Source organism: Xiphophorus couchianus, chromosome 15 (genome assembly GCF_001444195.1).
Source record: "Xiphophorus couchianus chromosome 15, X_couchianus-1.0, whole genome shotgun sequence".
Taxonomy (NCBI): Eukaryota; Metazoa; Chordata; class Actinopteri; order Cyprinodontiformes; family Poeciliidae; genus Xiphophorus; species Xiphophorus couchianus.
This window is the reverse complement of record NC_040242.1, coordinates 338,752-360,568: the sequence shown is the minus strand read 5'-3', so window position 1 is coordinate 360,568 and position 21,817 is coordinate 338,752. Positions and strand designations below refer to the sequence as shown.

Below are 21,817 nucleotides of genomic sequence, written 5' to 3'. Positions count from 1 at the left end.
TTAATTAGTTACTGCATGTCAGTAATTTGGAATGACATATTTTTTTATTTGTGTAGGAGACACTTGAAAAGTTTAGTTCCTGTGGTTTCAAGCAGCAAGTTGGAGACTTCTGTGAACGGATGCAACAAGTTCAAACTCTCCATCCAGACACTGGATCACACATTCTGGCCAGAACCAAACAGATTGTAGATGTTAAACTGCAAACTCCAGAACTGATTCAGCTTCCTGATCAAGACAGGAAGGGCCATATAAAAATGAAAACAATCCCTCAACCTGTGATGGTTCCAGTCCTGCAGAGTCAAACCGAGAGTCCTGCAGCAGGATCGACAGAGATCAAGTCCAGAACAGCGTCGCAACCAAACACCACACAGGGACCAACACACACACAGCCGCCGCTCATGACCCACAGTGAGGTTCACTGCAAAGCCCAGTCCATGGCCAGGAGCCGACTGGAGAAGGCCAGGCTTCGTCTGCAGGGACGCATCCAGCAAGCCATGAAGTTATTCAGTGGCAAAGAGATGACTGAGTCGCAAATCAAGAAAAAACAGGTTCAAGATCGATCAAATGCAGATTCTTTAATACAGTTCAGATTATATTGTGCCCTATGACTTTTGGTAATTTGTGCTATTATACTTTTTGAAATATTTAAGATTTAATGCAGATTTCAGCTAAATTGAAATACATTGAAATTCTGCAGAATTCCACGAAATTCAGCAAAAACTTTGCACTTTTTGATAGCTCACTACTTCTGCCTACTTCAACTTGTTGCTTATTGCTGTAAATGCTGGAAAAAGCTTATTTGTGTTGTCATATGCAAATTGTACTTGAAACTGGAACAACAGTATGAGGATGTACACTACAAAAATACAAAATCTTACCAAGTATTTAGGTCCAGTCAAAAACAACTTACAAGTAACTCAGCAAGATGTAGGAGTTTGTTTTAAGTCAATAATTCCTTAATGTTGATGAAAAAGTACTTGTTATAAGTGAAATAATCTGCCAGTGAAACAAGTACTTTTTCATCAATATTGACAAACTCCTATATATCTTAAGTTATTTGTACGTTTGTTGTGTCTAATTTTAAGTGTACTGAGATATTTTTACTTGGATCTAGACCAAAAATACTTGGTAATATTTTGTGTTTTTGCAGCGTATTTTTTAAATGTCTGATGTTTTGGTTTGTCAGGCTGTCATTTTTGTTTGTGCACCTGTCCAGCTGTGTGTTTTTCTGTGCAGAAAGCTCTAAACACTCTGCAGCCTGCCATGCTTGATGAGTTCCTGGGTGCAGCTGAAGCTTTCAGGGCCTTCTGTTCGGGGCCTCAGCTCCAGGACTTGTTGCTTCTCTCTGAGTCGGTCCGAAATCAGTGGGAGGTACGGCAGGAACTGGACAGAGTCTATACAAGACTGATTCAAACTACGGATGCAAACAATAATTGACTTACGATTAATTATTTGTTGATTAATGGTTTACTAGATTAAAATTAGTTTTCATTTTAAAATTAATTAGTTTCTATTAGCAGGGACGGCCCAAGGCTCCCTGGGGCCCTGAGTGAAATTTGGTTTTGGGGCCCTCTAGTTCTGCTAACAATGTGGACTGGCTGCAATCAGCAGTCCGATCATTAGATCATTCACACACCTGCTGTAAACTTATTGCATCTCTGGCAGTGCTGTTTACATTATATACATGTATAATATAGGATACATTTATTGGCCAATTGCTTTATCAAGCAGTTGATTTCTGGGCGCCAATTTCCTTTATTTTGGGGGATCGTGACCGGCCGATGCTTCCATGTGAAGCCCATCTTATCCCCTAATCTTATCTTTGTCAGCAAAGGTTTAAAAATCAGTCTCTGTCCTCTTCTGCTCTACAGTGAGAGGTTTGACTGACAGACCGACCCACCAGGTCGGGTCTGAACGTTTACAGTTAACAATATTCACTCCACTGTTGCCAACTCACCGACTTTATTGCTATATTTAGCGACATTTCAAACAAAAAAATTCATATCAGCCAAAATCAAAATGGGCAGGTCAGGTTTTTTTTAAGATCGGTAACCAGGGATTGGTCAGAAAACTGCAATCAGTGCAGTCCAACTTATGATGGAATGCATGCACATGTGGCCTACGTGTATCTGGTGGCTTCTTGGTGCAGAAATGAACGACTAGGAGCTCAATCTGGCATCAGTTGTTTTCTTTAATTCTCCATCTGCATTTCACACATGAGCACCGAGGTAAAGTCAGTCTCTGGCATGAAAGAAACTCCTCGACAGTGGAGAGCCTCATGGCTCTGAGGATTACCCATCATACAGTAACCACAATAAAATCATTGAAAATTACAGTGATCGTATAGTGGATTTGGTTTACATCTAAGGAACAACCAGCGAGTGTCCTTTTTAAAGAAAGTAACACAATTAATTAAAATGCTCTGAAAAATAAAATAAAATGCTGACATTTTATTTACTAGATGCCATTTTTATATTTTAGCTTGTACAAACTTGCATCTTGAAACAATGCAAAAACATTAATTAACAATATCTTTATATAAAACTGCCTTATATTAGCCATCTGCTACAGAGATTTAGTAAAACATACCTGCATTTCACACATGGGCACCGAGGTAAAGTCAGTCTGGCATGAAAGAAACTCCTGCCAGGAGGAGCCAGAATGTTACCGTGTGGGAAATTCCCGCCACACTTTCTCACGAACTAAACATTTCTATAACGCAACAAAAACAATGTAATAGCAAAACTAGCATAACCTGGATTAAACATGTTTCAATAATATGCAAAAACGAAAACCATAAACATATTTTATAAATAATATTTCTTTATCACATCGCAGAGACACGTTACCTCGACAGTGATCCTCATGGCTCTGAGGATTACCCATAATACCCCGCTCTTTCTAGGGTGAATGCAATACCCCGTTTTACCAGCAGATGGTGCATTTTAGCAGGATTTAACCTGAACCATTTTAACTATGTTACACACACATATTCATGACATTCTTTGATTAAATACATTTCTCTTTAGCGTTACTCCGGCAGCTAAAACTTTAATTTATACCAGGTGAGTTTTTCTTCCTTGAGAATGTGGACCGGTACCAGTACCGGGTTGATTCTGAGCCTTCAAATGATTTTAACAGAAGTTTCACATAACTTAGAAGTTGATGTAAAAAATAATGTTTGTTTTAGTCACAAAATGATTTTGCTCAGCAGCAAACAACAAACCCCCAACTGCAGCATAGAGCAGCTCATCGATGTAGCAGCTGTGTAGCCTGACGTAAGAACATTTTGCTAGTATTAAGGAAGAATAATTTATTAAATTAACTTTGGACAAAACGTTTGGCTCTCTCTTCCTTAAACTTCCAGGTCCTCTCAGTGGGCGACTTGCAGCCACAAGGAAACAACAATGCGCGCGTTGACGTCACAGAATCACAGAGTTTAATTCCATACAAAGCAACGCATGAATCAACAACAAAGCTGCAGAGGAACAGAGATATGCATTGTTTACCTTATACAAACAAAGACAGACAAGACAAAGACAGACAAAAAACAAAACAAAGACACGTCTTTGGAGAGAGCCGATGGAAAAAAGCAAAATAGTGGCAGCTCTCTAAATTTTTCTCCTGTACACGAAGTCTTATACTGAAGGTGTGTCTTGTCTCTTTAATATATACAATTAAGGCGTTCCTTTAGTTGACCAACTGGAAGCTACCTTGGACACTCAGAGAAACTTAGAAACTCCCCCTAATTTTACGGCAAAGATCAAAGGCCATTTGCTCTCTGCTAAAACAAAAGAGCCAACAGCTGCGTCCTGACCCCCTGTGGTTCTGCGGTCATTTTGGGTACAGAGGAACCTGAGATAAGATTTCACACCGTCCCAGATGTTGGTTTCTGGCAGGCTTTTGATCCGCTGTGAACAGAACAGGCTTCTCTCCCCCAAGCTCCAGTGATTCTGCCCTGCAGGATATGCTAATTTTATGGCCTCCTGTGCTCCGACAGCACAGCAGGAGTCCCCACTGAGAGATCAGCATTTGGCCCCTGTTGTCTTAATGCTTGGTCATCTGGTTTAGTTTTAAATCCTTAACACAAACCTGTTCAAAATAAAGAAATTTGTTCAAAATAAGAGTGTTGAATATACCTTTTACACATGCCGTAAGATTAACTGTATTAAGCACTAAAAATAATCATTTTTCCTCAACAGTCCCCCTTTTGAGGTCTGAAAAACACAGACCTCACAAAAAATTGATTAAGCGTTCTAATAGAGGAACCAAAAACTATGTAGTATACTAAAAAAAACAACAACAACAAAAAACAAAAAACAAAAGAGTAGCCTAATTATATAACACTAGACAATGTCAAACATTGAGAAGTTTTAATTATTGCTATCAAACGTTATCAAACCCCATGTTTTGAAGCCAAAAATACCTCAGAAATATACAGAGCCAACCATGAGAATCAACTCATTTAAAGTTTAAACTCAGTTTAACACAAACACAAATACCCTAGCATAAATGTTTAGCTGTTGAACTGGACTGTTCAAGCCAATTTTCTATTAGCAGCTTTACAAATCTTTTACATTATTACATTACCAAGGCACATTAAAACAAACCTTTATCTTGGCTTTTTTCTATTCTTCCTCTTTATTTTCTCCCTCCCTGAAGGATAAGTCATTTTTTGAGACATTGTTTTGCTTATTTATGTTCTGACCGGAGCTTTGGACGTTTGGATGCTCATTGCACAGCAGCTCGTTACTGGCGAAGCGTGCGGTACCTCCTGCAGCCACCAGGGGCTCCAAGAGCAATTTATTTTTTCTTCTTACCAATAAAACAATAATTTCTACATACATTATCAAATATATATTATTGTAAAAACAAATTACTTCATAGTGAAATTGTGTGTTTTTGATATTATAATGACATAGAAATTATTACTAAAAAATAAATTAAAAAATCAGCTCCACCAAGCTGGCCGGCCCTGCTTTTAGTAACGTCCACTAAGACGTTATTTTAGTATTGTAGTTCGACCTCCATCCAAAAGAAGGCGCCGCTGGTCATCCTCAGGCGCAGCCGTTGACATAGAAACAAAGATGGCGGAGCGGTCTTTGCTTGTCAAAGAGGAATGATGTAAACAGAGTTCGGTGTGGGATGTAAAATTCACTTTATGCGGTTATTTTTATAATGTAAACACTCGACAAGCTCTTTAGGTTATCACTTTAATAAGGCTAATTCAACCGCGCCGCGGTCAACTTCTCGTTCAAAAGTGAATTATTTACTAGAAAGCGATGATCTGACAACAGAAAAGCAGAGGGGATAAATAAAAAAAATCCTAACATTATGAAATAAAACATGATGCCAATAAGTAAAGGTGATTTTCGAGGGCTGTGGTGAGTAAATGCACTTCAAGGAGCGAAGTTTTAACATTTCTATCTGGAGCAATGATGATAGCACTTTTGTATAACTTTCTGTTAATGAGGGAGTTATGTGTTACACATATTTTAATGTCATTTTTCTACTCAGCAACGTAAGAAGTTCCTGTTTATATTTTAGAAATATGTCTAACTATGTGAGAAGTTGGTATTAATACAGTTGACACAAAATAATGTTTCAATTGAAGGTTTTTCACCATATTATGGAAAAATGTGACCAGAACAGCGGTCCTCTTGATACAAGAGAAAACTCGGGTTTTTAAGTAAATGGGCGTTTTATGAATTAATCGATAGTCAATCGATAAGGTCAATCAACTGTAAATCAACTCATTAATTGATAACTTGCATCTCTAAAACCAATGCTATAATCAAAAGTTAAAAGTTTGGCCTGAAAGCTATAAAAACAGATATGACATCTGTTTGGATGTGCATTGTATGTTTATTTTAATAAGTAAAATTATTATGATTATAATTTAATGCCTTTACTGTTTACATACACTTGAACCGATGTGAATTGAACTAATTAGCATAATAACGACACCCCTAACAGACACCAGTCTCCTTTTTTGTGTCATGTTCAGGATGTGCGCAGAGAAATGGCTGACTTTATTTCCATCCAGGCATCTAAAATCAGAGAAGTAAAGCAGCCATTTACTGCTTGTGACATTTTTACTAATGCTCTGCATGATGCTGCTGACCAGACTGACCACAGTTACTTGCAACAGAACCGTAAGGTACTTACAGGAGTTTAACATTACCACAATACCTGATGATATTTAAAGATGTTTATTAAGAAACGTTTGACTCCCAGGCGGTCTCCCAGGAGGCTGCATCTGTCGAGGAACGCTTTGGATCTCTCGGAGAACTGTGTGAGACTTTGACAGTGGAGAAATCCTCCGGCTCGGCAACAGACCAGCAGACAGAGCCTGGAGGAAAAGTGCAGAAAACTCAAATTAAGAGGTAAAATAATGCACATCTATTTAAGGAAGCAGTATTTGCAGTTTACCCTACATTTAGTGCAAAACTACAACAGTAATTTCTGGATACTCTACCCACTGAGAGTAACTTTTCTATGTTTTCACAACATAAAGCACTTTGAGCTGTCTTGCTTCTGAAATGTGCTATACAAATAAACTTGATTGAAACTTGATTGATTATAGTTTTAACATAAGTTTTATATTGAAAGAAACTGATTTAGAACAATTTTTCTTTTTCTGATTTTGTTATTTTGTAATTATTATTTTGTTATATGAATTATTTTCATTTTGATCGTTAAAATACCAGAACTATACCAAATACCAAAACTATAGTTTTGGTACATCTGACGACGTAAATATGAAATGCTTAAAGTTTTGATCAGTTTCTCAGCACTTGAGTAATTTTTATACCAAACACCTTTTTACTTTTAATTGAGTTATTTCTTGGACGGCTACTTTTTACTTTTACTTGAGTAAAAATATGTTGAAGTAGTGCGAGTAGTACTCCTACTTGAAAATTCATTCTATTGATTAGGGCTGGACAGTAAATCAATAACAATATATATTGTGATAGATACGTAAACAATATCAGTATATAAAAGTATTCATATACAGAATATTCAGTGAACTCAGATTCAAAACTGCACAGCGTTCTGGGTGATGTAGGCAGAGGAAAGGCTTTATCTGTTCAGTGTTTCACAGCCAGCAAAGGTAGGTTGGTGGATTCAACTAACTCACTCATTCTTTGGTTACCTAGCAACAACCTGTTGAGTAACGCACGCAGCAGCAGTTTAAGGTTCCGCTAATCTGCCTCATAACTGCTTAAAAATAAGAAACAATGACATGGAGTGAAAACTGTGGATAAAACAGGAACACCACCAGTTTCGCATTGTTTTAGATATTTAAAACAAAAATCTTATCAATAATTAGCAATTTCAACTGACATAAAATTCTTATGCTGAGATACGTTTTTCAGCCTTCGTGTTCAGCCCTGAATTCAGTTGATTTCAGCCTATTGTGCAAATTTATTTATTTTTATTATCAGCTTGTTATTTTTGTTAGTTGTTCTGTCATTAAGTTTATCATTTATTTTTATCATTGCATTGAAATTATTATCTTTTTTTGCCAAATTCCAACAGATTTTCTTTAGAAAAGTGTTGAATGTTTACCTGTGTAAAAATTGTTCCTTGATGATTTAACTGATGCAAAAGATTTTATTTCCAACTTTTATCTCTCTAATCCCTGCAGTCTCTAAATTTAATGAAATGTCTGTTGGGCTGAGTAGCTGCGGCTGCCTTTGGCCTCCCCCTCATCAGTGTCTCTTATCTCAGCAGGGGACAGCAGCCTGCAGTAAACCCCCTGCTGAGTCCGGCCGACAGGCAGCCAGGCTGCAGTCTCGTGCCGGACCGCGGCCTGGATGGAGCGCAGCAAGACATTTCGCCCTCAGGAAAGGCAGCGCACGCTCAAAGAGCCGACGACGCCCTGCGGCTGCGAGTCTGGGACGTCGCGCCAGGGAACAAGGACCACCTGAGGCAGAACCAAGGAGACGGGCTGGAGAAGAAGCAGAAGCCTTCACTTCGGGCTCAAGAGCAGCTGCTGCGAGCTCATCTGCTGCACATCCCAGGGAGCGGTCAGCAGGCTCAGAGTCATGTACAGGTATGATGAAAAAAATTGTTTTCTTCATGTAATTTAGCTCCAGAGCTTCATTTATTCACATGGTTAAGCGGATGAATACCTGATTTTCCTCACTCTAAGTTTGCAAAGATGAAATGAAAACCCACATCTTTGAATGTATTTTAAAAGATGATTTGTAGTTTTCTCTGCAGAAAGACTTTAAGTAGATTATCACCATAAAGTACAGTCACCTTGCCTGCAATCTTTGTTTGAAGTTTTAACTTGATTGCATTCAGCAGTTAGCATTTGTCCCACAAAGCTATAAAGTTAGACTGATCTTTATTTTAACATTAATGTTCAAAACAGACCCATTATATGTTTGAGATTTTTTTTTCTTGTTTTAAATTTACACATGTAAAAAAATAAAGAAACAAAGTTTTAAATGTTTCACACATGCAATATAACTTATACTTAAAAGTTTAATTTTTTTTATTTTGTAATAACCAAACCTTTTTGGAGATATTTAAAGACATTTTATCCCTAAATGTAAAAGTAAGTGGTATAAATCCAGTTTTGCTCCAAAATTCAATTTAACATAGCTTTAATTTTTTTATTTTTTTTATCTTGTCCTAATGAGGATACTGTATTTAACTCAATGTTTTTATTTTATTGTTTTTACGTTTTTTAACATTTTAAAGTATTTAGCACCTGGCTACCTCTTTTTATATTTATATTTATTGTGTAAAGTTTGATGTTTGGCAAGAAAGCTTACTCTTAATACTGTAACCAAATCTATTGATTGATTAGTTTATATTTTTGTTGCTTCTTTTATTTTTCCTTTACCAATTTATTCCATAAGCTTTTCAAATAATCACAAAATAATATATATTTCCTTTGTAAATGTTTTCCTTCTTTCTGCAAAGAAACATTCCAGCTCAACTTGAATACCAATCATAGTTTCATTGCTGTTTTTAGTTTTCTCTACCGGGTTCAAGTCAAAACTCTGACTTGTTTGCTTTACTTTCAGATTATTCTCAAATCTCCTAGTATGGTTTTATGTCCTCATTGTTAAAATACAAAAATGATAGATTATATGTGCATATTTATCGTTGCCTTTACACCAACCTGCCCAGTCAGAAACACACTCAGCAGTTTCACCGGCCAAGCTTGACCTGTACAGGACACTAATCTTTTTTTAATCGGATAGGCTCACTGCTCCACCTTTTCCTCTGTGCTCTGACGATCTGGTACTACGCAGCTCTCTCATCTTCCAGGCTGTTGTTAGGAGCAACACTGTGGAGAGCAAACAGGAGGCAGAATGGACCGTCATCCCAGAACCAGATGTGCCACCGCAGCTGGAGCGGAACACCAAACAGGACGCAACAGGAAGGTACAGATAAATTCACTGATAAACACAAAACCTTTCCAAGTATTTTAGGTCTAGTTTCTAGTGCAGCTATCTTAGTACTTGAAACAAGACAAAACTAGCTTACATGTAAAATTTCACATATGGGAGCCTGTTTTAAGTCAATAATTCCTTAATATTGATGGAAAGTTCTAGTTCCACTGGCAGTTTGGGCATTTGGACAGTTACAAGTACCTAGGTATACCACAAGCAAATGGCAACCTCGATGAGGTCACAAGGAAAGGAGCCACAGCTAAATACCTCCAACGAATAAGGCGAGTCCTGAGAAGCCAGCTCAATGGCAAGAACAAAATCCGTGCGATAAACAGCTATGCCCTGCCAGTAATCAGATACCCTGCTGGAATAATTAGCTGGCCAAAGGAGGAGATAAAAGCCACGGATATTAAGACTAGAAAACTACTAACAATGCATGGAGGGTTCCATCCCAAATCCAGCACCCTGAGACTGTACACGAGCCGCAAGGAAGGAGGCAGAGGACTAGTGAGTGTGAGAACCACAGTCCAGGACGAAACAACTAAGATCCATAAATACATCAGGGACAAAGCCTCAGCAGACAATGTGCTCAGTGAATGTCTCAGACAACAGGGAACGGAGGTTGAGGTGCCAGAGATACCATCATGGGAGGACAAGCCCCTACATGGGATGTACCACCAGCAAATAACCCAAGTGGCTGATATCAGTAAATCCTACCAATGGCTGGAAAAAGCTGGACTCAAGGACAGCACAGAGGCCCTCATCCTGGCCGCCCAGGAACAGGCCCTAAACACCAGAGCAATAGAGGCCCAGATCTACCACACCAGACAAGACCCAAGGTGTAGGTTGTGCAAGGAGGCCCCTGAGACAGTCCAGCACATAACAGCAGGGTGCAAGATACTGGCAGGGAAAGCGTACATGGAACGACATAACCAAGTTGCAGGCATAGTGTACAGAAACATCTGTGCAGAATATGGACTGGAAACCCCGAGATCAAAGTGGGAAACACCCCCAAAGGTGGCGGAGAACGCCAGAGCTAAGATCCTGTGGGACTTCCAGATCCAGACAGACAAAATGGTAATAGCGAACCAACCAGACATTGTCGTAGTGGATAAACAACAGAGGAAAGCCGTTGTGGTAGATGTAGCAATACCAAGCGACTGCAACATCAGGAAAAAGGAGCAGGAGAAACTAGAGAAATACCAGGGCCTCAGGGAGGAACTGGAGAGGGCCTGGAAGGTGAAGACCACAGTGGTGCCTGTGGTCATCGGGGCCCTCGGGGCAGTCACCCCCAAACTGGACCCAGGGGCGCAACTCCATATTTTTGTGGTGGATGCGAACATATCTTCGGCGCCCCCCCATATATCGAATGATGACTGAGGCCTGCTCTTGCTTTGAAATATCAGGTGTGCAGTCCAGTTCCACTGCAAAGTACTTAGAGGACTTGATCTTGGCAGATATTTTACTCAAAACACACTCTGATATTGAATCTAAAAATTCATTCTGAGTGCACCATGTCAGATATCCAGTGGTTTGTTTGGAGACAGCCTTTCTAAGATGCTCTGCCAGTGTTACATCATATCGTGCTATGAGCTCAAGGATTCCCAGAAAATTTCCATTTTTAGGATTTCCTAACTGAGAATTTTTCCCCCTTAGTGGCAAGTTTCTCTCTGCAAGGAAAAGTATGCAGTCGATAACTCTAGTCAACACACTTCTCCAGTGTGCTTTTTCAGCTGCCATGGTTTTCTGCAGTTCACTATCAATAGTCTTACCTAGGCGTAAGCGAGATGCCATTTCTTTCCACGTCAGATAAGCATTTATGTGAGAACTACTGGTTTCATGGTGCTTCAGTGTTTTTGAAAGACATCGCCAGTTATTATACCCCTCCACAAGGCATGTGTCAAGAACTTTAGCTTCACCAAAAAGCTTACATGCAAAACAATAGACTCTGTTAGTATTTTTAGAATACAGTAACCAATCTCGTTCAACTTTCTCTCCATTAGACAGTAAACGAAAACAGTATGCTTTGGAAAAACACCTCTTATTCTTCTCTGATCTTGGATATGGACCATCAGAAACTTTCTGTGGGCCATTTACAACCATGTACTACCTAAATGTGTCCCCCATTTTGTGTGGTAAAGGCCATTCAGATGGTTCTTCTGAATAAAGCCTTGTCTCGGCTCTCTCCTCCGCAGCTCTGTGCTTCTCTCTCTCTTCATCATCTAGTCCTCTCTGCTCTTCCTCTCCCTCATCTGCACCTTTCTGTTTCTCGTGGTTGACTCACCATGACTGCCTGCACTAATTTCCCCCAAAAAAGAACACAATCAAAGATGGTCATCAGAAACTCAAACCATCATGGTATATAGGTTTTTGTTGCTTTCCTAATGCCTACCTGATCTCATCACTTGTCTCCTCTATCACTGACCTCATGTCTGTCTCCTTCATCCCTTGTCTGTGGTGTTCTCCACTAAGTCATGTGGTCAAAAAAGCATTATTAGTTGTAAAAATTACAGATCTTACCGTTTTTAAAAATAATGTTTAAAAATTTGTGCTTGAGATGGACTAGTTGCTCCCTCACTTCCACCTGCATTAGACCAACCTGTTGCCTTCCCCTGTCTGTCCTGATTCTTCCTCTTTCATCATCTTCTCTTCTTTCTCTCCACCATCACAGCTGAATGACATCAATTTTGTGTTAAATAGGCTTAAAAAATACAGCAGTCAAACTACAATAGAAATTAAACTTTAATTTAAATCATCTCCTTGTTGGATAACAGTTACTGATTGGACATTACATCTGATCTGACTTATCAGATACATCACAACACCACTGTAGTGGTATTGAATAAGACATTTAAACTCAAGTGTCCCCCTGCCAAAAAGGTTGGTAAAATAGGTCACCAACCTTTTTGAGTTTAAGGGCTTTAGTGACTCTGATGACTAATTTGTCTGATACACGCATGAACTTGAACAACTCATCTTTAATTAAAGAATCCATAATATATATGAGTGAAAAAATGCACCCATGAGGGCTAAGTGTTGGACCATAGCTGGGCACTGCCGCCACAGCAGCTTTAGCTTTCCTGTGTTAATATTTCCTGAGTTTTATTTCGGTCATTCTTACTTAGTGCGCGGTTATGTGTCTGTGACATGTTTATGTATCAGATATTCATAGAAATACAAAACAAATCGCGTCCCTTAATGGTTTAATAGGGGAGGCAACTTTTAACAGCCAAATATGGGACGATTCCGTATTAGGCTAGCTGCTAGCTTTAGCTAACTTGATTATTTACAAGCCTCCTGTCCTGCTAATACACTGACGGTACTTACCTACTATCTTTCAACCACATTGAAAGGCTTTTTTTCATCCCGCCAACATCTTTATCCTTCTCCCTTTTCCTTTTTCTGTTTTGCGCCCCGGACAGCTTTTTTTTCTGCCGCTCCATTTTGTCAAGTGCACTACGAGTGGTAGTCTAAAATAAAAAAAATAAAAAAAACGCGCCTGCGTACTCTTAGGGGCGCGTGCACAGCCACCTGCATGGGAGGAGCAGAGGGGCGCCTAATCAGTGCTGTTCCCCTGTTATTGATCATTTCATTCTGTTAATTATAGAAAATGCCAACAGAAAAAAACATTTTTCGAGACGGGGTTTTGGCGCCCCCTCTAGTGCAGCGCCCCTATGCGTTGTGTGATGGATTGAAATGTGGTTATTTCAGAGGCTGGCTAGTCTGATTTGTCTGAAGCAGTGGTCAAATTCAACCAGCAGGGGGAGTCTAGCGCTTGCGCTAGCTATAGTGAAGAGCACCGGAACTTCCTCCTTAGTTAATAATAACCGTTGGAGCAGAAGCACCGTGTCCAGCTCTTTTATTAAAACACTCCCCTTCTTCAGGTATGAGTATATATATATACACACCTGTATATTGTAAATGAGTTTATTGACTTTCAGAAAGCTGTGAGTTCTTTTGGCACTCCGAATGTTAAATTCTGTTGTTAGCTCCGTTGTTAGCGCTGTTGCTAACATACTGCTGTTAAATCGAGTTAATAATAACCGTTGGAGCAGAAGCACCGTGTCCAGCTCTTTTATTAAAACACTCCCCTTCTTCAGGGCATTTACATTTGGAGGCACCGCTCGGATGTTGATGGTGAGGCGCTGGAATCCTACAGCAGAGGAGAACGCCCCATATCAACCATCCCATTATCAAAACCCAGGTAGTGGAGAGTGCAGCTACAACAAGGTGACGCCCAGCCAAGAGGACTTTGTATTCTGAGGTGCAGAAAAGCTACTAGGAAACAACAGTTCTGCGGTAACTGGCAAACACTATTCTTCAGCACACTTTACCACTGACGTAGAAGAAGAAAAATATATATATACATATATGAAAAAAATGGATTCAGAAATGGACAATCTACAGTTTGAGATTAAAGGAGCCCTCTTCCAACTTACCAGTGACCAGCTGAGCGAAATATGTGATTTCCTGGGAATTTCAGGAACAAGCAAAGACAATATTACAGGCAAAAGTCGTAATATTCTTGTTTCAATGATCATCAAGTATATTGAAAGTGACGAACTGAGACAATTAGAGGATGAAGGAATGTCAGCTTTGCTGAGTTTAATGGACATGATAAAATCAGTGCAGACAGTTGTCAAAAACAGCGCAGCAGAAAAAGAAAATGAGGAGGAGGAGAAATTAAGCAGAGAACTGGAACAACTAAAACTCATAGTTCAACAGAAAGAAACTGAAATGAAAACCCTGGCAAACAAAAATACAAAGGACATTAGAACAGCGTTTGCCCAGGCTTCCCCTGCCCATGAAAACAACCTCCCATGGAGAAAAGAATTTAAGATCTCAGGTCAAATTGGCGACCCTGGACAAAAGGATAGGTTAACATTTTCCAGTTTGGCCCGCCAAATAGAAAATGGTCTTAGCAAAGGTTACCCTGAACCAGAGATAGTGGATGCTGTCATTAGGGCAATAGTACCTGGCCTACAACTGCGCAGCTACTTAGAAGGAAAGAGTGACCTGTCCCTTCCCACTCTTAGGAGAATCCTTCGTTCACATTATCAAGAGAGAAGTGCAACTGAGTTATATAAACAACTTACCACAGAAGTGCAGAGCAGCAGAGAGACAGCACAGAATTTTGTGATCAGAGCAATGGACTTGCGCCAAAAAATATTGTTTGCTTCACAAGAGGCTGAGTCTGGCCTTAAGTACGATCCTGCATTAGTGCAAAGCATGTTCATGCACACGGTTCTCACAGGCCTTCAGAGTGATAACATAAAGACTGATCTCCAACCTCACTTGTTGAAATCAAGTACTTCAGATGAGCTGCTCTTAGAGGTTCTCAATACTGCCTCTGCTAATGACAAAGAGAGACAGGATAAGAAGAGAAACACCACACAAAGGTCCACCGGTGTGCACGCAGTTCAGTCTAATGATACAAATAATGAAAGGAGACATGGGGGACACCAAAATGTTGCTGCACTTCCCCCAGATGTGCTGTCTGACCTGAAAGAAATCAAAGCAGATATGGTTTTGCTCAAAGATCTCAAAACTGAAGTTGCACAAATCAGAGAATCCATTTACAACAAAGAAGATAAAACTAAATTACAACCTGATGTGTGTCAAGAAGCAGAATATGGTTTTCCCCACCACAGGGCTTATGCTACTCCACAGCTTGCTCCCTGGAGCACCGAGGGTGCAGCTGCTCATCATCAAAGAGGACCTCTGCAGGAATATCAAGGAACCTATGATCCGAGGTCAATTAGAGGAACTACTCAATTTCAACAGAGATTTGCACCACAAAGATACCCAGTGCCACGCCCCAGACCAAGGTGCCTTGCATGTCAGCAGCAGGGAGAAAATTTCTGCCAGCACTGCTACAGGTGTGGAAGCAGCGAACATTTCCAGGCTGGATGTAGAGGATATCAACGCACGCCCTCCACTGCAAGAGAACACCCTTTAAACGAAGGAAGGTTGCCCCCGAGGGACAGGGAGTAACCATGTGCACCAAAACGTCCCAAAAATGTGCCAATTGTGGAAGAATGGAAGGATCCCAAACGTTTGGACAATGTTCAGTGTGCAAAAGAGTACTTTACTGTTCCAAGGAGTGCCAGGAGAGTCATTGGCCAGAACATAAAGAGTGTAAGCCACCCACAAACACTGAAACAACTGCTGAAAACATACATCTATGCACAACTATGACAGGTAAAAAGAAAAACACACTGTCACAGAAAGACTCTACATTAGTTGACCTTGTTGGGAAGAAGTGTCTTGTTAGCTGCTATCTACAGCAGAAGAAAACACAGGCGCTCTGGGATACTGGTTCGCAGGTTTCTGCAATTGATGAAGCCTGGAAAGCGGAGAACATCCCAGATGCGAAACTTCGAGATATAGCAGAAATTGTTAACTCAGATGATCCCCTACAACTTGAGGCTGCTAATGGCACAGAAATGCCATACATAGGATGGGTAGAAGTAATGTTTAAACTAGCAGCTGGTCTTGAAGGGTTCTATGTTCCAATGCTTGTTATGAGAGGCAGCCATCTTCCCCGTCCCATAATAGGCTTTAATGTTATTGAACGTATTATTATTAACAGACACAAACAAATGAACTATGAAGAGACAGAGGAACTTTTAAAAACAGTGAACATGGCTTTCCCAAAACTAAAAAAAGGAAATGAAAAAGCTTTCATTAAAGCAGTGAGTGTGGAGCGAACAAGTGAGTACCTAGTTAACACAGCATGTCAGAGAATGACTGTACCAAGCCGTAGTACCGTCCAAGTAAAATGCAGAATAAATGTCCGACCTTTCAAAGAGGACACAACTCCAGTGTTTGAGCCAGATGAAAACCCACTGTGGCCAGAGGGACTTCAGTTTTGTGACACACTATTTCGAATACACAGAGGTGCACAGCCCAATGTTATCCTTAGTGTACAAAACCCCACTGATCGTGACATTACACTAACAAAAAGAACAGTTATAGGCACAGCACAGTCAGTTACATCTGTGTATCCATTCAGCCTAAACGACGATTCACATTTGTCTGCTTCTGTAAATCAGATTCAGACCCACCATACCAAAGATGACGCTTCCACAGAACCCTGGGATCCACCGATTGATCTCAGTCACCTGAATGAGACTCAAAGACAGATCGTACGTGAGATGTTAAGGGAGGAGTCAGATTCTTTCTCCCTATCAGATAGTGATATTGGCTGTATAGAGAAACTACAGTTAAAAATTAAACTGAAAGATTCTGAACCGGTTGCTCGTACCTACATGTCTGTTCCTAAACCATTGTACGATGAAATGAAGAACCACCTAACTGATTTGATTGTGCAAGGATGGATTGAGAAATCTCACTCATCCTATGCTTCCCCCATTGTTTGTGTCAGGAAAAAGTGTGGTTCGTTGCGTTTGTGCATCGACTACAGAGAACTAAATCGGAAAACTTACCCTGATCGACAGCCAATCCCCAGAGTTCAGGATATTACGGATGGACTTGGTGGAAACACCATGTTCTCACTGCTTGACCAGGGAAAGGCGTACCACCAGGGGTTCATGGCGAAAGACAGTAAGGAGTTGACAGCTTTTGTCACGCCCTGGGGCTTATATCAGTGGGCTAGGATTCCATTTGGGCTTATGAATGCCCCAGCAGCCTTCCAACGCTGCATGGAAGAGTGCCTAGAAGGGCTGCGTGACAAAATATGTGTACCATATTTAGATGATACACTAGTTTTTAGTAAAACATTTGAAAGTCATGTTAATGATGTTCGAAACGTTTTGCAAAGACTCAGACAACATGGGATAAAACTAAAACCCAGCAAATGTGAGCTGTTTAAGAATGAAGTCCGTTACCTCGGGAGGATTGTATCAGCCGAGGGAAATAAGATAGATCCTTCTGACACTGCAGCTGTCCAGGTTTTAAAAGACAAAGAACCAAAAACAGTCGGTGAGTTGAGGCAAATTTTGGGACTGTTAAGTTACTACCGTCAGTATATCAAAGATTTCTCCCGCATTGCTGCCCCTCTGTATGATCTAACTAAGGGGCCAGTTAAAGATCAGAACCAGTCGTGCTGTAAGGGGAGGAAGTCACAAAACTGCAGGAATGCAAAAGTAGTGCCATCCCACACTCCAATTGAGTGGACAGACAGTCACCAACAAGTTCTTGAGCAACTGATAAATTGTCTGACTCAGCCACCCATATTGGCATTTCCAGATTTTTCTCTCCCATTCGTTCTTCATACAGACGCATCCAGTAAAGGCCTTGGAGCCGTACTGTATCAAAAACAAAACGGAAAATTGCGCGTCATTGCATATGGATCGCGAACACTGTCAACACCAGAAAAAAATTATAATCTTCATTCAGGCAAATTAGAATTTCTTGCTCTTAAATGGGCTATCACAGAGAAATTTCGCGATTATTTATACTATGCCCCCTTTTTCACCGTTTACAGTGACAACAACCCTCTAACTTATGTGTTATCAACTGCAAAGCTGAATGCCACAGGGAGTAGATGGGTTGCAGAGCTCGCCGACTTTAATTTCACAGTTAAATATCGTCCGGGCAAAGAAAACATTGATGCTGATAGCTTGTCTCGGATGCCACTGGATGTAGAGAACTTGATGGCTGAGTGCACAGAGGAGATGTCTTATGATGCTGTAGGAGCGACTGTAATGGCAGTAGAGACACAGTTCGAGCCAAATGCCTCCTGGTCAATGCCTACCTCTATTTGCAGTATGCTAGACACTCAGGGGAACTCTGTTTCATTAGCCCCAGCAGCTATACAACAAGACCAAAAAGATGATTTACTTACTGGGGTGGTGTTGCAGTCCAAATTGTCTGGAGTGAGACCCCCACGACATGAGCTAAACAGGCTTGGGCCACAGGGTCGGTGTTTAGTAAGGGAATGGGATAAATTGGAGTTGGATGAATCTGGGGTGCTTTGGAGAAAGACTGCCCACAGGAAGCAATTGGTTCTTCCAGAACAACACAAAGCAAGGGTCCTAAATGACCTACATGATCAGATGGGCCATCAGGGCACTGATAGGACAGTATCATTGATCAGGGATCGTTTTTTTTGGCCCTACATGCGGCGCGAAATAGAACAGTATGTAATGAGATGTACCTGTCTGAAACAGAAAAGACCTAGCCGTGAGACAAGGGCTCCCCTTGTAAACATAGTCACCACACAGCCCTTTGAACTTGTGTCAGTGGACTTTCTCCATCTAGATAGGTGTAAAGGTGGCTATGAATACATATTAGTGATTGTGGACCATTTCACACGATTCGCACAGGCATACCCTACAACATCAAAATCTGGAAAGACAGTAGCTGACAAAATATTCAATGATTATGCACTAAGATTTGGGTTCCCAGCACGGATCCACCATGACCAAGGTGGCGAGTTTGAAAACCAACTTTTCTCTCAGCTCTCCAAATATTGCAGTATGGCAGGATCAAAGACTTCCCCATACCACCCTCAGGGAAATGGTCAAGTCGAACGCTTTAATCGGACACTGATTCAGATGCTCAAAACCCTCACAGACAGGGACAAGACAAACTGGAAAGACTCTCTGAATAAACTTGTCTTTGCCTACAACTGCACACGCACAGAGGTGACAGGATTCTCACCATTTTATCTGTTATATGGCCGCTCCCCAAAACTACCCATTGACTTGTTGTTCGGCCTACCAGCAGAAACCGGTAACCAGGATCACCATGCTTATGTTGAACAGTGGAAAGAAAGGATGCAGCAGGCGTATGCCATTGCACAAGAAAATGTGCAGAAATCTGCCCAAAGAAACAAAAGAATCTATGATGCAAAAGTAAGGAGCTCAATGTTGTTTCCAGGAGACCGGGTGCCAGTGAGGAATTTGACTCCTCGTGGTGGTCCTGGTAAACTCAGGAATTATTGGGAGGATGTCATACATACCGTTGTTCGCCAAGTGGGAAAAGATGTCCCAGTGTATGAACTAAGACCTGAACATGGGAAAGGAAGATGTAGAACACTTCACAGGAATCACATCTTGCCTTGCGATCACTTACCACTGGAAACTAGGACAAACAGACCTGTAAAGAATAAAAGAAAAGCTACAGCAAAAGAGGACACTAGGGAGGAATGTGAGGAAGAGGACGATGAAGATGATTATTATCCCATGAACTTATTTCATTCATCAATTCAGCCAGCGACATCAGCAAGTGAGGCACCTGTAGCTACACCTGATTCTTCTGAACCAGCACCAATGGAGCGCGCATTGGAAGCTCACCAGCTTGACTTTGATTCTGAACATCAGTCAGGAAACCAGGTGATTCAAACTCAACACTCACCTGATACTGGTGCAGCGACATCCATGACCCCAACTGATCACACTTGTTGCTCTTCTGAATGTGAAATGGACATAAGACCACATCGACCACAAAGACTGCGTCGGCCCCCAAAGACACTAAAATATGATAAAATGGGTTCTCCATCGTGTTACAGTATTGCTGCACTTCCCTCTTATGCAAGACTTCCAACTTGGATGCATCCTGTACAGCTATGCAACAACCAGCACCTTTACTTGTATGGACTGTAAAATGAAATATGTGGACTTTTTCCAAATGTGGCACTTAAGAAGTGATAAGGAAAACAGACTGGTTTTGAGGATGCTTAAGGCACTAGAAGTGAGGACATTATAAACTTGCTTATATGATTTGTAAGAAATACTGTGAACTGACTTATGTGGAAATTTAAAATTTCAATGTTCTTTAGCAGTGTTCGTGAAGCTTTTCTAAGTTTTTCGAGTGACAAAATGTGACTCAAAAAAATTGTATGTTTCATAACTCCAGGTTTGTAAGACTCATTGTAGAACCGCCCTTATAAAAGTATTTCATGATGTTGAGGACAACATCTAACTTTGAGGGGGAGTATGTGATGGATTGAAATGTGGTTATTTCAGAGGCTGGCTAGTCTGATTTGTCTGAAGCAGTGGTCAAATTCAACCAGCAGGGGGAGTCTAGCGCTTGCGCTAGCTATAGTGAAGAGCACCGGAACTTCCTCCTTAGTTAATAATAACCGTTGGAGCAGAAGCACCGTGTCCAGCTCTTTTATTAAAACACTCCCCTTCTTCAGGTATGAGTATATATATATACACACCTGTATATTGTAAATGAGTTTATTGACTTTCAGAAAGCTGTGAGTTCTTTTGGCACTCCGAATGTTAAATTCTGTTGTTAGCTCCGTTGTTAGCGCTGTTGCTAACATACTGCTGTTAAATCGAGTTAATAATAACCGTTGGAGCAGAAGCACCGTGTCCAGCTCTTTTATTAAAACACTCCCCTTCTTCAGGGCATTTACAGTTGCATACCCTGCATACCCACTTTTTGCGCCACTGACTGGACCAATGGCTACAACAGATCCCAGGAACAACATCAGACATCTCAGTCCAGAAATGTGCAGTCCTTGGCACAGCCAAGATACTGCGCAGAACCCTCAAGCTCCCAGGCCTCTGGTAGAGGACCCGAGCTCAGAGGATAAGAACCACCCGCGGTGGGTGAGAAGGGAATTTTTTAAATTTTTTTTATATATATATATATATACTTTTTTGTTCATTTGAAAAGGATACGTTCCTTCTCAAACTTTTCAAAGGAGTATCAAACAGCTGCAGGTAGAAAATTATATAAAATATGTCTACAAGGCCGGTCACAATAACAAATTTTGCTTAACGAGCCAGAAGTTATCGCGATAAAAGATAATATTGTTTTGAGATAATTTTCAAGTAATAAAGTGGTAATGGCATTATAATGCAAAAAAATATTCTCCAAGATCAACAACTTTAAGTTCTAATGAACATTTGACCCAGGAACTGGAAGACATTTTAAATATCCAAAATAAATAAACAAAACGGAAACATAAAAATTAATTATCAAGTTTCTGTAAACAAAAATTGGGCTTAAAAAAAATGAAAAAGCACCAGACTGAAGACTTTTGTCTTCCAGTGTTTGGTAGAAAGAGAACAACAATAAATTATTCAAATAGAAATTATTGAGCTTATTGTAATTTATTATACAGTTAATTGATTTATTGTTTATTGAGACAGACCTAGTGGCTACACTTAACTAAGTTTAGTGGAGTATTAATAATTACATTTCCGTCATTAACACAGTTTACTAAAATAATTGTTTTTTTCTGTGATTCTTGGTATGGCAGAATGGTTCCCCTGAAAAGTACCTCTGATCCGATGGAGTCTGCAGACGATCAGACGACAATAATCACTGGAAAGCTAAACCAGATCATCAGGCAACCTTTGGACGTCTCCTCTCTGGCGTTGGATGAATCCTCACTGTTTTCTGACCTGAAGGTAAACAACGGTTTCCCACCAGTCTGCGTCTGGACTGAAATATGCAAACATGAGCGTTAACCCTTG

General features: G+C 40.4%; 1 protein-coding gene across 12 annotated transcripts in view; it reads left to right on the top strand.

Moving 5' to 3' along the window:
* The window catches only part of syne2a (spectrin repeat containing, nuclear envelope 2a), a 135,476-nt gene that overhangs the window by 17,446 nt on the left and 96,213 nt on the right, over positions 1-21,817 (top strand). For 10 of the 12 annotated variants that reach the window (XM_028041155.1, XM_028041160.1, XM_028041163.1 and 7 more), the window contains 7 exons: positions 57-548; positions 1,237-1,371; positions 6,008-6,160; positions 6,238-6,386; positions 7,735-8,059; positions 9,292-9,407; positions 21,601-21,751. In XM_028041155.1, the coding sequence (XP_027896956.1) occupies positions 57-548; positions 1,237-1,371; positions 6,008-6,160; positions 6,238-6,386; positions 7,735-8,059; positions 9,292-9,407; positions 21,601-21,751 (1,521 nt within the window). The remainder of the gene's footprint in view (positions 1-56; positions 549-1,236; positions 1,372-6,007; positions 6,161-6,237; positions 6,387-7,734; positions 8,060-9,291; positions 9,408-21,600; positions 21,752-21,817) is intronic. The other 2 variants (XM_028041159.1, XM_028041165.1) reach the window with 2 other exon arrangements.